At 38.4% G+C, this 16693-nt stretch overlaps 1 protein-coding gene across 1 annotated transcript; it reads right to left on the bottom strand.

The window, feature by feature from the left end:
* On the bottom strand, nt 1-16576 carry LOC114860913 (transmembrane protease serine 9-like). Its single transcript, XM_055511014.1, has 23 exons — nt 16456-16576; nt 15705-15725; nt 15301-15463; nt 14763-15037; nt 14258-14400; nt 13841-14189; nt 13554-13716; nt 13109-13377; nt 12786-12931; nt 12336-12717; nt 11854-12019; nt 11226-11479; nt 11035-11132; nt 10468-10786; nt 3718-3738; nt 3367-3538; nt 2994-3262; nt 2325-2470; nt 1955-2246; nt 1631-1796; nt 1255-1508; nt 1041-1135; nt 1-637 (listed from the first exon to the last, which is right to left on the bottom strand). The coding sequence occupies exons 1-23, from the start codon at nt 16508-16510 to the stop codon at nt 290-292; spliced, it is 4566 nt and encodes a 1521-aa protein (XP_055366989.1). The 5' UTR covers nt 16511-16576; the 3' UTR covers nt 1-289.
* Between the last annotated feature and the right edge of the window lie 117 nt (nt 16577-16693).

Consider the following 16693-nt stretch of genomic DNA (forward strand, 5'->3'; position numbering starts at 1 on the left):
CATTGTCTGAAGCTTTATTTCTTCATTTTTTTGGGAAACATAAACATAAACATTTTACTTATAATTCCACATGGGGGAAGAGACTACTACTAATACTACTGACAAAAGTGCTAATGTGATATTATAAGAAGGGTGTTTTTAATGTAAGGAGGTGAAGCTCAGCTCCAGAGTCCTCCCTTGCCTGCATGCCTGATTCAATCAGGGATTATTGTTGTATTTGAAGTTTCACATTATTTGTGTCTGTCACATTATATAAACCACTATTTACAGGTAAAGTGTGTAGTTTCTGTCAAAAGAAATGAAGACATGTGGTGAAGACAAGGAGATGAAGAAAAATCCAATGAGAGAGAGCAGCAGCGCTCCCTCTGGTGGTTGTGATGGTATTGGTGGTTATAGCTGTGCTGCTGATAGCTGTGCTGTTGGTAACTGTCTCCGTGGTGCTGCTGACGGACGCTGGAGACAGTAATGGACCCACTGTCTCACTCAGGAATGCCTTATAGTTGCTGATTGTGTTAAAGGTCAGGATCGCAGCTGATCGTGCTGACCGAGTGGTGGAGCTGTTTGTTGGAAGCGTTAACACAGCTGCCTGGAACCAAGAGCCGTCCTGCTTACACATGATGGGGCCACCAGCATCAGCCTGAACACAACACAAGATGGCAAGAAAAACCTTAGTGGACACATTAAGGCACATTTGTTTCATAAACCACCAAAATAATATGTTTCTAATCTTTGTTTTTATTGTTTGGTATAGGAGTTATAACTGTGAACATTGTAGAATCTTGAGTTCTATATAACAAAGTTTTACGGGTATAAACTGGGATAGGATCTGTCCCCCCAAAATACCATAATAACAATTTTGTAGAGTGTGCAATTTGATATATTTTCCTCAAAGTCAGTTTCTAGCCTCTATGCTAAGCTACAGTATCACAAGCTACTGTATAACCTACACAAGTCAGTACTGAATTTATTATGATTTCAAACCAACATAACATTAACAATACAATACATAAAGAAACCATGAAAATAACATGATTATTCACCTGATTCAGTGAAATGAATTCTGTACAAATGCTGTTGCTTGTTGTGCTTCCACAGTCTGCAATAGTGGCCTGGAGCTCCTGTAGAATTTCTTCCACTAATGTTGAAAATACAGTACATAAATTAGAACAATTGCTAATCCCTAAACTGCATATTCTAAAGAGGTGAAATAATACTAATGCATATCATTACTAAGTCACTAGATGAACAACCCACCTCCTCCTCTCCCAGAGCTCCAACCAGCAGCCCAACATATTGAGCCCACAGCGAAGGTTATTCCGTTGCCCAAACAGATGGGCTGGATGTAGTTGGACAAGGTGGGTTGGGACGCCAGGTGCAACACCGCTACATTAGAGCCAGTCAGGTTGCTCAGGGTGATATTTGTCACATTCAGTGACACTTGATTAGGGTTGGAGCCGTATTGGCTCAGAAGACCCAAAACAGCAGTCCAATCAGACGGCTTGGATGTACTGTGGAATATAACATAATTTAAGGAGGACTTATTATAAGTAACTATAGGTGCAAATATCCTAATTATCAAATCATTACACACTGTCATAATAAAAAGAAATAAATATTCCCGGTACCCCACCTTGTGATGCAGCTAGCGTCACTCAGCACAGAGTCCACAGCCACTAGAGTCCCACCACACACATGGCTTCCATTCCTCTGGAGGCTCACCATCCACGGCCACATGCCAGCTGACGAGTTTCCTCCCAGAATACGAGTATTTAACGCAGCTTGTCCACAAACCACAGCTGAGGGGAAATGCAAAAGGTTGATTTAATAAGCATTGCAGTTTACCAACAATTTGTGTTGTGTAGGCTTCAGTATACATTTGATGATTTTTACAAATTAAGATACAAACACAAAGTCCTAATGAGTAGTTCATAATGTTGTAAATTTAGGTACTCACGTGTGGGCAATGAAGTGGTAGTTGTAGTCGTAGTGGTTGTAGTGCTTGTGGTTGTTACTGGTGGAAGACCAGCACAGGAGACACTGAGGTCCCCATCAGTCCCAGTGGATGTGTAGGTGATGAAGCCCGGCTGGTTGCTGGTGATCTGGCTTTTGATCCAGGACTGATACTGGGACACTCTGGTGTAGACTCCGGGATAATTAGGTAAAGCACAGCCTTTTCCAAAACTGACGATTCCGCTCTGGGTCCAGCGTCCACCCTGCTTGCTCACCATTGGACCACCTGAGTCTCCCTTTAAACACAGCACAACATTTAGTGGAGACAGAATTTGCAGGAGGTGAACTCCAACTCAAACAGTAAAGGTGATTACCTGACAGGAGTCCTTCCCTCCAGCACTTAACCCAGCACAAATCATGTTGCTGGTGATTCTTCCAACTCCATAGTCACAGTTACACTGTCTGTTGCCCACAACTGGAACCTCCACCTCCATTAAAGTTTGTGTGGGTGGAATGGGAACTAAACAGACACAAACACATCAAGTACAATTAGAGTTATTTGATCCAAAAGAATGTACTTGCTTGGCTCAAATTTATCCAAACCAAAAGGATAATGCCAGTTCTTCTCACACAATGTTTATAAATATGTTTATTGCATTGATTTATTGCTACTTTTATTTTATTTTTTATGTTCATGTTAGAATTAGCTCTGCACCGTTCCATTCCTGTTCATCTGTCCGTTATTTTTGTTTACCAACTTGTTTTTTTAATTTTATTTTAATCTTTTTTGTAGTGTAGGTTATATTTATATGTGTGTTCTGTGTTTTTGACAATTATATTTTTAGTAGAAATTTACACATATTAAGTAGAAACAGCTTGTTTACAACTTTTTATTATTGGTGTTTAAATGTCATGAAAATGAAACTGTGCTGGAGCTGTGATGTGGTTTTAGACCAGCCACATCCAAACTGCTCATGCATGAAGGAGACACACAGAGAACATGCTTCGTTTGCTGCTTCTAATAATAATTTTTTTTCACCCACCTCCATTCCCAGTGGAGCCCCAGCCAGTCACCCAACTGTCTGTGTTGCTGTAGAATGTGCTTCCTGAGGCTGCCAGGCAGACGGGCGAAACATAGCTGTTCAGGGTCACTGGCATTGAGAGCCTCAAGAGAGCAATGTCGTTATCCAGAGTTTTGGCGTCATAGCTCTGGTGAACAATGCTCTGTGCTACTGTCTGAGACTGCTGATTTGGGTTGGACCCTGTTAGAGTTTGAAGACCCAGGAACACAGTCAAAGAGTTTGAAGCTGCACTAAAAAATAAGGAGAGAGAAAACAATGTAAAGAAGGATTACCTCTTTATTATTATTGATTATCCTTGATTAATTTCTGTTATGATTATACTGTCTCTGCTTACTATACGGCGCAGTGTGCAGCAGTCAACACCCACTGATTGGTGATAAGGGTTCCTCCACAGAAGTGAGACCCAGGTGACCCAGTTAACTGCAGACTGGCCAGCCAGGGCCAGTTGCCTTCAGAGGCCACCTGTCCCCCAATAATCCTAGTGTTAAGGGTTGCCAGGCCACACACTGGAGAAACAGATAAAAAAAATGGACATTACTACAGGATCAGTTACTTGTCTCAGGTGAATTAAACAAGAGACTGATACAGTAATAATGAAAATATACACCTTGTTGTGCAGCAAAGTTTTCAACAAGAAATATGAGACAGAATGTGAAGGCGGACAGAAATACATGTGGAAACTTACCATCCGATTGTGAATATGCATCTGAAAAATAGAAAACATAATAAATGTTTAAAGAACAGACAAACAACTGTTTTTGAACTTTTGTTTATTAGACAATTCATTAATAACAATTGGTATTACTCAATGAATAATGAAACACTCTGCGTAATTTTCTCAACATTTTAAAAGGTTGTGTTATTTTAATAGACATGTTTTTAGTTTTCCTTAAAACCGTTTTTACTGCTTACAGTATCTGGTAGCACGGACAATACTCATTAATTCCTTATTGCGAAAACACAGTGTATTTCTATAAAATTTGTTCAACCAGTGTCATTAGTAAAATGCAGTGTACATGTTCACTGATGGCAAGTGTACTAAAAATAATAATATTAAAAACCTACTGCAAACTACACTTTGGACTAAATAATTTAAGATAACAGCTAATGGCTTATTATTAATTATTATTATTATCTTAATAATCTTTATATTACAACTACTATAGTATTGTCACTATTACTAGTGCAGTTAACAATCTTGTCTAGTAACACTGTTTAGAAACATATATTACAGTACTTCTAAAATCTTTTGTACTGATTTTATGTCCAGCCTACTGTTATTTATCTAGTCTGTGATACCACCTCTTTTAGTTTTTACTTTTTTGAATTTCTAATATTAACAATAAATAAATGTTAGGAAGAAAACATTTGATTATAATTATTATCTAATAGGCGCAGTACATCAGCTTATCATATACAGTTCAATGACATGTCTTTTAGTAATGTTATAGTTAGTTAATTACAGACGCACTGTCTGCGCGGGAGAGCAGCTTCAGTAGCACACTGATCCACCTTCGCTGTGTTAAGAAAGGATTTTCGCAGATGCTACAATCGGATTGTTCAATCAGAACTGTTAACTACCTCCCGGTCCATAAACTCACACTGCATCAGCGGTTATATCATGCAATTCCCATCCATGACTCCATACACTACTCACTTTGCTTACTCCGTGCCAACTTATGTTAGCCTGGTCACTGTATACTATTGTATTTACTGTATTCACTATATACTCTCCTGTTTCATGCTCATGATGTGCAATATCTACAACATCATACACATAATGTTCACTATCCATTCCAGAGCTCTGTTTATGGATGTGTGTTTGAATGGTTTCTTTTTTCTTTTCTTGTTCTCTTGATGTTGTAAGATGCAATTTCCCTGCTGTTGGACTAATAAATGCATTCTTTTTTGTATTATTCTTAATTCAAATTGTAATCCAATCATTATTTCACCCAAAATGTATCTAATCTAATCTAATTATACAACCTGGTTATTGTTTTGAAAATATAAGTTCTGAAAGAAATGCATTTCTCGTAGCTCTGATTTTTTTTATCAAACTAATTACTCTGGAGTACTTTAAAGTGTTAAAGTGTCACGGTGACTTCCGCTGGCCTTTTGTCTTTCTTCATTGTGTACATGAACGGACATGAACAACAAAACATCTATATACGAAATGTCACATTGATACAAGGCAGGAAAATTCAACATAGTTTACAATATAAAACTTTGTATTATTGTTTTATTTCATATCTTAGACAATATATGTTTTGGTGCAGTTTTAAAAAAAATATTTGTCTTAATTTTAAGTTTCTTTCTTTGTTGTAAAAAGAACAAAGTGTCAAATTCCTCTGGGCAAATCTTGCCGTTGTAGCAAATAGACTAAAGGTCTGTGAAAATTAAATGAATGTGTATATATTTCACTTCTGTCTTCTTCAATTACCAATTTTAAAATATGATATATGAATGATAACATTGACATCTGTTTTACACTTAGGTAGAAAATTTATAAGGAAGGAATAAGGAATTTATAAGGATTTATAAAGAAATAAATAACTTTAAAAAGACATGTTTCTAGATATGTTATGTTTAAAACACAAATTGACCTTCAGTAAATGTATGTATGTATTCAGTAAATGGTAAACAAAATTTATGAAGCCCCTTTGAAAATTAAATAGTTGGCATCTGCTGCGTGTAATGTTATGTTACTGTGTTACTGACATGACTGTTCACATTTACAGCAAAAGCTTCTGCATTTTCACACAATAAGCACATACTTACACTACATATATACTAATACATCGTCATGGCTTACGCTTACATGACAAAAAGTTCACTATGCTACAGAATTAGGTTTATTCCTGATGAATTCTTTTCTCCTTTGTTTGCTGCGAGACAATATTTTTATTTTAATATACCACATTTAACCTTAAACTGTAAGTTGGTTCTTTGTTCATTGTATTTGTCTAAAGTAATTAGATTTTATGTAAAATCTTGTTCCACAAAATCTAAGCTAACTGTTAAATATAAGAGAATTTAATCAGATATTACTTGACTTTACTTAGTAAAACATGCATTGCATTTTTCTTCCACATGTACATCTGTTACCAGTTACTAGTGGTTCAGATGCATTGAACGAGAACTATTCTTACCCTGTATCAGAAGAATCAGCAGAGTTGCCACACGGATCACGTTGTTGGAAGTCATGACTGAAAGCTATTATCTGATGTGTGTGTGCCTACTGTAAGTAACTTTGCTCCTCCCTCCCCTGTTCATACCTCCCTCACCTGTAAACACACCTCCGCCTGCCTCTCTGACAAACACTGTGACACTGTCTGTCCAAAAACACTCCCCTGCCTCACAGCAAACTATAAATCTGCAAATATGTCAAACATATCCATAATTATATATTAATTCTCTTCCTTTCCTCTGGTGTGTTTCCATCCAAATTACTAAGTGTCTTTCTGTTTGCATGTCTGTGTCAGTGCACACATCTGATTGGTGGCTCACCACAGTTTCTGTTTTAAGCCAATTAACTGGTTTCACTTGCTCTAAAGAGGCTCCACCAGATTCAGACAAACACACCTTTATGAAGAAAATATGCACACACATGCGCTTGCCACACAGCCCTGCTCAAAATGAACAAGACAGTGGTTTGATCTATATTATGGCTGAACTGATATAAACACCCATACCCTTCATACATCCAGTTCACATACTTAACCCACTGCACTGAAACTGAGTCCAAGTCCATGCAGTGTACAAAAGATCAGGTGTAGATGCTGTTTGGTTGTAGACTAGTTAGATGTGTAATGTGTTTTCTTCTTAATTTACTCAGTTAGACTATCCCTGGATATTATACATTACTTGGAGCCTGTTGTGTGTTGTGTGCTGCTATGATTAGCACTGGTGTGCTGCGTTTCAGTCCAGCTTTTTCCAGCTACTGGTAGAGATATTTCAAGTCAAAAAGTGCTTCTCTCAGGATGTGGGGTGAAGCCTGCATGCAACAAGGGACTTCCTTGTCTTTTGTTGATTAGAGTATATGTTGACTGGGGGATATAGTGGTTTGACAGTTGTTTCCCACAACCAAACCACAAAACTAAAAAGAACTAAAGAGAACAGAACTAAAACATAAACTAAATAAAACTGTTACCGTTGTTTCTTTCACCTCTTGAAGAATCTATACTGAATAATTGAATGATTCTTCTCTATAATCTTTTAAGTTTAAATATTAATCAAACTGCAAAAATGCATCAATTACACTTGTAATACCGTGGTATTAATAAGGGAGGAATTGTTTATTAATACTACATCTGATGCACAAATCATATAGAGATGTTTTAATGGAAGGAAACAAACGCTGAATCAGTGTCACTTCACCTCTGAGCAATGTTCATAATGTAGACATGTCTGAGATTCTGAGAAGGCTGCAGGCTTTGTCAGGAATGAAGTGATTAACCTACTTCAAGTGTCTGGTTAAATGAACCTTAGCCTTTCATCAGTTTGACTTGGGTTGTTTTCTTTAGAACAAGTGCAACCAGAAAAAACACAAATGCAAGATGATTCAGTTTACTTATCTAATCTGTCTATCCATCAAAGTGAGGGTACGTTTCACACAAAAATCTGAAAAATCTTCAGACCAACAAACTAAACTTGAACAGCTACATTGCAAAATAATTCAAACGGAGACGTTAAGAATGACAATGACTAGACTACACATACTAACAGCACAGAGTGCAACGCACATTTCAAGCCAAACATGAATTCAGGAGGAAATGTTTGATTCTGGCTCCACATAAAACATTCAGCCAACCCTGGTCATTGAGGACTACTGTCCTGCTGGTTTTCCAACTCTCTGCTGATCACCTTGTTCAGGTGTGTCAGTTAGCTGCTGATTGACTGAACACACCTGGTCAAAGTGATCAGGGACAGTTAGAAAACCAGCAGGACTGTGGCTCTCCAGGACCAGGGTTGGACACCCCTGCATTAGACACACACAAACACATACAGTATAGCCACCTACGTGACAATTAGCTCTTTTTGTGGGTGTGAACCTGTGTGTGAATCCACCAGTCAGATGCCCCGTTCCCTATCTTCATGTCCACATGGTTAAGGAGAATTATTTAATGATTGCTGTCTACAATGTGTTTCTTCTGGTAACTCAAGTGATGTTTTGAGGTATGAAGGCAAACTAGATCTGCAAGTCACACACATTAAAATATGCTGAGCTCAAGACGGAAGCACATTTCATAAAGTCGGATTAGTGTGAAGTCAGCACCAAGATGGACAAACTAGTGAGATCACTAATGATACATTGTGCAACCAAACAAAAGCCTCAGGCAGAATTAAAACATCATTAACAATTCTTTACACAGCTTTAAAAACACATAAAACATTTCTTTAATAATTTAAATAATTAATAAAAAAATATGATTACTATATTGTTATAATACTATAATATAATAATGATATAATCATTACCCATATTTTACACTTTATCTTTGTGTGTGCTTGTGTGTGGACTAAAGGCCTGATATTACAGCTGCACATCAGACACAATGAACAAAACATGAAGTGCAGGTTTGTGATCTAATTAGTATATATATAACAAAAGGTTAATGCACTTATTTATTTCTAAACTGATGTAGTTTGAGGCAGTGCCAAAACTTCACCAGAGGAGGCCGGAGTACTGGTCCAACAGGCCTTTTAGCTTTACAGCATTCCTTCGGGCATTCTACTTTGGATGACACGAGTCTCGCCCCGTGCTTGGCTGCATCGTACCACCAGCCACTATGCAATCAATAAAGGTTACTCAGTTTTGTTTGAACATTATGGAGGGCTCAAAAAAAGTTTACTCATAACAGTATTTATCTTAATAATTGTTAATAACAAAATATAATAACTATAACTACTCAAATTTAATAAATCCAAGGTTTAATGATCCAAAAATCTCAGTTAACCTGTACAGTTCAAAATAAGTTACTTGTGACAAATGACTCATTCATGCCTCTAGGCAAGTTGCGCAAGTATCATATTTTATCATCAGCAGTATTTCAGATAAGAGGTAACAAATCAAGGAAGAAGGAACATGTGGCTCTGGGTGGAGTTCGTATATTTACCTAGATGGTTTCCAGCAATTGCTGAGATTTCAACACAATGGACAGTCATGGAATTAACTTTATTTTTGTTCGAACTGTTTAAGGTTTTGAAACCTTTTATACCATTTAGCCATAAAAGAAGATGTCCAGCATCAATACTTATCATTTACCAGATCTTAAATGGCTTCTTTTGTTTTGTATTAAATGAAATTCTAGTGGTAATTGCAATGAATTAATAAATAAAAGCTGAACAAAAACAATAAATACAAAAAAATTCCTGAGAGTAAAGAGGACAAAATTTTAGTGACGTAATCTGTCTGGCTGGACTCAAAGTTGGATTATCTTCCAGCTAAATCGGCCACATTCTCAGCAGAGAAGAACAGGTCACAAACAATAAAGCCTTAATTGACATCATGCTGTGCTTGCTGGAAGCCAACAATGTGTTCTTACTGACAGAAGGAAGAAACAATGGTCGGACTTTCCCTGTGGTGAAAAAGGAATGACTTTGCATTTCGCTTTACAAAACACATACTGCACAAAAACGTGATCCTTTCATCAGTGTGTTAAACGTTAAATGGTGAGCTGATAAACCAATGACACTTTTTCCATTGTTTTATTATTATGTGTGTCCATTTTTGCAGATTTTGTTATGTTGTGTTATTACCCTATCATAAATACAGTAAGATAAACAGTAATAAATGTGACTCATCTCACGTGTAACTCTAACAAAACTTATTGTATGAGTGTTTAATTTCCTTCCTCTATAATCACTGTTTCATCTTTATTGTCAGTGACATCCTCTGTATTTTGTAAATGTGTTACTTTAAGATATTTGAGTTTGATATATTTACATGTTTGAGAGCTACCATTTAACGTATTTTCACGTGATGGCCTGAATTTCTCCAGATTAATGTGGTGTCGAATGCTTCCCCTTCCTGCAAACACAGTTTGCAGGAAGGGGTGTGGTTATTTGCATCTACAAACCCATGGTTTCATAAGAACTTAGTTATAACATGGGAACAAGCACAGCAGTATCTGTTACAGAAACCAATACATGCTGTACCTGTATCCAGCATTTACTGTACTGAATCTTGTTTCCACAGGGTTATCACCTCTTAGCTGTAGTTTTCAGTTTTACTCCACTTTGCTTTGGAAAATCTTTCATATCAAAATGATTAACAGATAAAACACTCAATGCTTCAAATTGTTTTACTTAATTCTACATGCAGTACACATCTCTACTGACAGCACTTTGGCTTCTACACACGGAACTAGGAAAATAAAAATGTGTACAGTAGTAACCTTGCCTTAACCAGTACAGTTTTTTATTTTTGCCTGTCACAGCATGAAAAACGAAAAAGTCAGACAGAAAATGACAACATGGAGATATAAGAAGTGAGCTTGAGCAGCAGTGCCCCCTCTTGTGGTCAGGACGGTGTTTGTGGTGGTTGTAGGTGCGTTGCTGCTCATGTTGGAAGCTGGAGACAAAAATGTCCCCAGCGTCTCAATCAGGAATTCCCCGTAGACGCTCATTCTGGTGAAGACCATCACGTGAGCAGCTCTTGTTCGAGCGGTGGAGCTCTTGGACGGAGGTGTTAACACAGCCGCCTGGAACCACGAGCCGTCCTGCTCACACATGATGGGACCACCAGCGTCCTCCTGAACACAACACAAGACACTGTGGTATTAACTCTGTCTTCTTTGTAATGCACAAAATATTTTTGATTATGAGTAAACTACTTGATGGAGGTAGCACTAATTGTGAACACTTGGGTGTGTTTTTATTGGCAAAATAAAGTCATAACTTGACTTTCCAGGTTAAAAAATGGGTAGTTTTAAACCTTAACTAAAGCTTTAATCTAAAATATTATTGTTTCAGCTCTTAGCATGGTGATAATTATAGTCACCTGATCCAGTGCAATAAAGTCTGTACAAATGCTGTCACTCGTCGATAAGTTCCCACAGTCGGCAATAGTAGCCTGTGTCTCCTGTAGAACTTCTTCCACTAGTGGGAAACATTGGAAAACTGTGAGATGCAAAACACCGGCTCATACCCAGAATGCATTAGTAATAGTGTGTCTGTGTATCAGAGACTCACCTCCTCCTCTCCCTGAGCTCCAACCAGCAGCCCAGCATGTTGAACCCACAGCAAAGGTTTGTCCATCACCCAGACAGATGGGCTGGATGTAGTTGGACAAGGTGGGTTGGGACGCCAGATGCAGCACTGCTATGTTAGAGCCAGTCAGGTTGCTCAGGGTGATATTTGTCACATTCAGTGACACTTGATTAGGGTTGGAGCCATATTGGCTCAAAAGACCCAAAACAGCGGTCCAATCAGACGGCTTGGATGAACTGTGAGAGAGAAAATTATTGTAATGAGGACTGAGAATTTTTTTTAAATAATGTCTAATAGCTTTGTATTTCATTATGTTATGACCCCTTCTAATGACATCACGGATCAAATATAAATAATTTCCTTGGCACTTTATACACCTCAATATGGAAAGGTCAGCTGCTAAACTAAATTTATGGTTGACAAAGCACATTGGCTACTTTGAACATATACTGTATGGTAACTGCCTAAAACCTCTTAATTTTTTTCTTTTCATCAGATCTGCATAGTTTATATATTAAGGGCCAATGTTGGCAGATTAGACCTAAATGTTGTTATACTTGAAAAAACATTTCAAATGTCATTATATCATCAACTATCTCTGCTATTTCACCTTGAGATGCAGCTAGCATCACTCAGCACAGAGTCCACAGCCACTAGAGTCCCACCACACACATGGCTTCCATTCCTCTGGAGGCTCACCATCCACGGCCACATGCCAGCTGACGGGTTTCCTCCCAGAATACGAGTATTTAATGCAGCTTGGCCACAAAACACAGCTGGAGAGAAAAGCAAACACAATGACAACGTTCTCAATTATTTAAATCCTTATAAACCTAGAATCGGTCATCTCAATTATAAGCACTGAGTGTTACAAAACACAGCTGAGGGAAAATGTCAAAAGTTGATAAGAATAATAATTCTCAATATTTCAGTATAGCATCTCAGTGCAGCTGTAGAAATATGTGCTTTGAAGGTTTGTCTAATTGTAAATGTTTCTACAAAATGACACAAATTACATCTAAAAAGTGTAGTACTGTGTGGAAACAGGCACATTGTTTGGTAGTCTGACATTCTCACAGTGTGAAGGCTCACGTTGATATAGTGTACTTGAGATGATTGATGGTGGGTTGGTTGATGTGGTTGTGGTTAAAGTAGAGGGAGTTGATGTGGAATCAGTGGAAAGAGAGGTTGATGACAAGGAGGTTGTAGTTAAATTGGTTGTAGTGCTTGTTGTTGTTACTGGTGGTAGACCAGCACAGGAGACACTGAGGTCCCCGTCAGTCCCAGTTGATGTGTAGGTGATGAAGCCCGGCTGGTTGCTGGTGATCTGGCTGTTGATCCAGGACTGATACTGGGACACTCTGGTGTAGATTCCTGGATAATTAGGTAAAGCACAGCCGTTTCCAAAACTGACGATTCCACTCTGGATCCAGCGACCACCCTGCTTGCTCACCATTGGACCACCTGAGTCTCCCTTTGAACACAACACATTTAGTGGAGACAGAAGGACAAATGTGACACAAACACACTAAAGCTGATTACCTGACAGGAGTCCTTCCCTCCAGCACTTAACCCAGCACAAATCATGTTGCTGGTGATTGTTCCAACTCCATAGTCACAGTTACACTGTCTGTTGCCCACAACTGGAACCTCCACCTCCATTAGGTTTTGTGGTGAAGGAAGATGAACTAAAGAGACACAATATGTATGTACATTTAAACACTGTAAAATATTAATTGTTCAATATTAAAATAGTGAGTCTGTAGTTTTTCTGTTATCTCTTTTAAATTATTGCTGTAATAGGAAATCCACATATTGTACTGATGTGTGTAGACAAGCACTTGTCTCATCACTTCATGACCCACCTCCACTAGCAGTAGCGCCCCAGCCAGTGACCCAGGTTCCGGTGCCGTTGTAGAACGTGCTTCCTGAGGCTGCCAGGCAGACGGGCAACACATAGTCGGTGAAGGTAACTGGTGACGAGAGCTTCAGGAGGGCAACGTCATTATCATTTCTTTGGCTGTCATAGCTGGGGTGAACGATGTTCTGTTCTATGGTCCTAGATTGCTGGTTAGGGTTGGGTCCTTCCTGACTCTGGAGACCCAGGCACACATGCAAGAAGCTTGGACTGATCCTTAGGTTATCAGAGAAGAAACAAACACAATAAAAGGCATGAAAGAAAGCTAATGCAGCTAATGTTAAGGAAAGTCCAGTTTAAATTAAGCATAATTTATATCATTAAATAATGAATATTCTCTTAATCTCTTTATGCATTAGATTTTCTTTTAGGGTTCTGTTCTCCCTGCTCACCATGTGGTGCAGTGAGCAGCAGTCAGCACCCACTGATCATTGATGAGGGATCCTCCACAGAAGTGGTTTCCAGAATATTGCAGGCTGACCTGCCAGGGCCAACTGCCTGGAGAGGCCTCCTGTCCTCCAACTATCTTAGTGTTAAGTGGAGGCTGACCACACACTGGAGAAAGACAGGCAATGGAAACAAAAGGAAAAGGTCAGCCCCTCCTCCACTAATTCAATAATTGACTTCATGACTTCACGTCGAAGGTTTGGGAGTTACTGTTACATTGACCAATTCACACATACATTGGGTTGGGTTGGGTGATGTAGATGTAGAAGTAGTTGATGTGAAGCTGTTAGAAGGAGTGCTAAAGAGGAGGGTGAAAATATGGAAGTGGGGGGAGGGGACGATGTTACTGGTGGTATACCAGCACAGGACACATTGAGGTCCCCATCAATCCCAGTGGATGTGTAGGTGATGAAGCCCGGCTGGTTGCTGGTGATCTGGCTGTTGATCCAGGACTGATACTGGGACACTCTGGTGTAGACTCCAGGAAAATTAGGTAAAGCACATTGGTTTCCAAAACTGACGATTCCACTCTGGATCCAGCGACCACTCTGCTTGCTCACCATTGGACCACCTGAGTCTCCCTTTGAACACAACACATTTAGTGGAGACAGAAGGACAAATGTGACACAAACACAGTAAAGCTGATTACCTGACAGGAGTCCTTCCCTCCAGCACTTAACCCAGCACAAATCATGTTGTTGGTGATTGATCCAATTCCATAGTCACAGTTACACTGTCTGTTGCCCACAACTGGGATCTCCACCTCCATTAGGGTTTGTGAAACAGTCACAGCTAAGAAAAAAGATTGACTTTGAAATAGTTAGTGAAAGTAGCTTTAAAATATACTGGACAAAAAATGCAATTAAATACATTCATAGTAATAATATAATAATAGTAATATAATAATTAATATTAAATCACATTACGAACTAGCCACGACAAACCTAAACCTAATATTAGTGGTTTAAACAGTTGCGACAGTTGTGTCCTGTAGACCAATTGATACCCACCATAGGTCAAAGAACACGTGTCCAGTTGGACAATTTATCTCTGTTATACGCCTGCACAGTGGCCTGTGTTTATATTTTACGGTATATTATATAGTTGCTAAGGTCAATTGAACATGTTTAAGAAAAGGTGGTGGTATGACTCACATCCACTTGAGGTGACTCCCCAGCCAGTGACCCAGGAGTCAGTGCCGTTATAAAAGGTGCTGCCTGGCGCTGCCAGACACACAGGCTGAATGTAGCTGGTGAAAGTCACTGCTGATGCCAGCTGCAGGAGGCAGATGTCGTTGTCGTTTGTGTTGGAGTTGTAGTTGGAATGAACAATGACTTGACTCAAAGCCAAACGCTGTGCATTAGGGTTGGATCCTGACAGAGTTTGGAGACCCAGTACTGCAGTCACACTGCTTGCAGGGAAGCCGGTACTTAAATGAAACAAATTGAGTATAATGTTTTTAACTTTAACAAAATCATAAATCAGTCTGCACACAAGATTAGCATTTATAATTTATATCTATGTTTTTTTTCTATCTTCAAATCTATGGTCATGAAGGGCCACAAAATAGCCAAGTTGGTCAAAAGACATAAATAATAAACAATGCAATAATTCTGTGTTACTAACTGTATTGTTGATTTGTTTTTGTTTTTTGTGTGGACATCACACATAATCTATACTTTCACTACTCACATTACGAAGCAGTGAGCAGCAGTCAGCACCCACTGACTGTTGATGAGGGATCCTCCACAGAAGTGGTTTCCAGAATGTTGCAGGCTGACCTGCCAGGGCCAACTGCCTGCAGAAGCCTCCTGTCCTCCAACTATCTTGGTGTTAAGTGGAGGCTGGCCACACACTGGAGAAAGACAGGCAATGGAAACAAAATGAGAACATCAGCATCTCCTCTATTGATTGACTTCAGGATTTCACTTTAACCCTGGGTTTGTAATCTGCTCTTACTCAAAATATTGGACATACTGGATGCTGGAATGATCTTAGCTATGAAACATCCGTTCAGCAGTCACAAAAAGATTTTCAACATTTGAGACACCAAGGGTATAAAGCATGCACAGAAATACCCAGGAATAGAAACGTACCATGAAGCTGTGAATGAGACTCTGCAAAACAGAAAACAAACAATTTAGTGTTTGCTATTTCACAGTGGCATAACTCAGATTGGAATGCACCTTTATTATGTAAGTGGAGGCATACATGTAAAAATACACATCTGAAGTTTTTTTTTTGGTTATTTATAATATTATTTGACAGCATTTTACAGCACATGTTTAATATTTTGTGGAGTTCAACATGTTCTTAATACTTTTGATCAGTTGGTACAAAGACTAAAAGTTGTTGTAAAAGTTGTAGTTTTCTTCTTTGTACATATGTACATAATATATGTGATACACATATATTGACCATATGTTTCACATGAATATATTATTCACTACATTGCCTAAACTTCATAACTTTAACTAACATTTAACTAATCATTTAGAACTAAATATCTAAATGATTAACTTCTCGGTTAGCATTGTTTTTCACTTTCAAGGTCAAAGTCCTCACCTGAAAGTTTCAGTAACAAGAAATTCCTTAGCAGGAAGAAATATGTTGTCAAGCCACTTTTGAGCCTGTCCACTGAGTTAAATTTTTCTATAGTTTAGGTTCTTTAAAAATTTTTACTTTTCTTACCTGATGTTTTCTGTTAACTTTGTAACTTGTACGTATTCATTAAAATGTACTGGTTCTCAATAAAATAAAATTCATGTATTCTGTCTGACAAAATCTAACAAATCATTTTTTTTATTTTTCTTAGACAACAGTTAGTAGAGAACATATAGAACTTACCTTGTATCAGGAGAATTAACACCGTTGCCACACATATCACTTTATAGACAGCCATGACTGGAAGGCTGTATCATCCGATTTTACTGCATAAATAACTTTATCCGCTCCCATCTCTCCCATCTATTCCTTCCTCAAATTTAAACACGCCTCTCACGTGCTTGTTACACCTTTGTTACACAATGTTTTCCATTTCTTGGAAGCAAAAAAACACCTATTCCCCTGAAACCATGAAAACATG

Source organism: Betta splendens, chromosome 8, assembly GCF_900634795.4.
Source record: "Betta splendens chromosome 8, fBetSpl5.4, whole genome shotgun sequence".
Lineage (NCBI taxonomy): Eukaryota > Metazoa > Chordata > Actinopteri > Anabantiformes > Osphronemidae > Betta > Betta splendens.

What these genes read in the sequence shown, in the direction of transcription:
- LOC114860913 (XM_055511014.1), bottom strand. Translation starts at nt 16,510, where the DNA reads ATGGCTGTCTATAAAGTGATATGTGTGGCAACGGTGTTAATTCTCCTG. An exon ending in GCTGCTCACTGCTTCGTAAT is followed by an intron (nt 15,038 to 15,300) that starts GTGAGTAGTGAA and finishes GTTTCATTTAAG; the next exon opens with TACCGGCTTCCCTGCAAGCA. An exon ending in GGGCTCCACTGGGAATGGAG is followed by an intron (nt 2,471 to 2,993) that starts GTGGGTGAAAAA and finishes GTGTCTGTTTAG; the next exon opens with TTCCCATTCCACCCACACAA.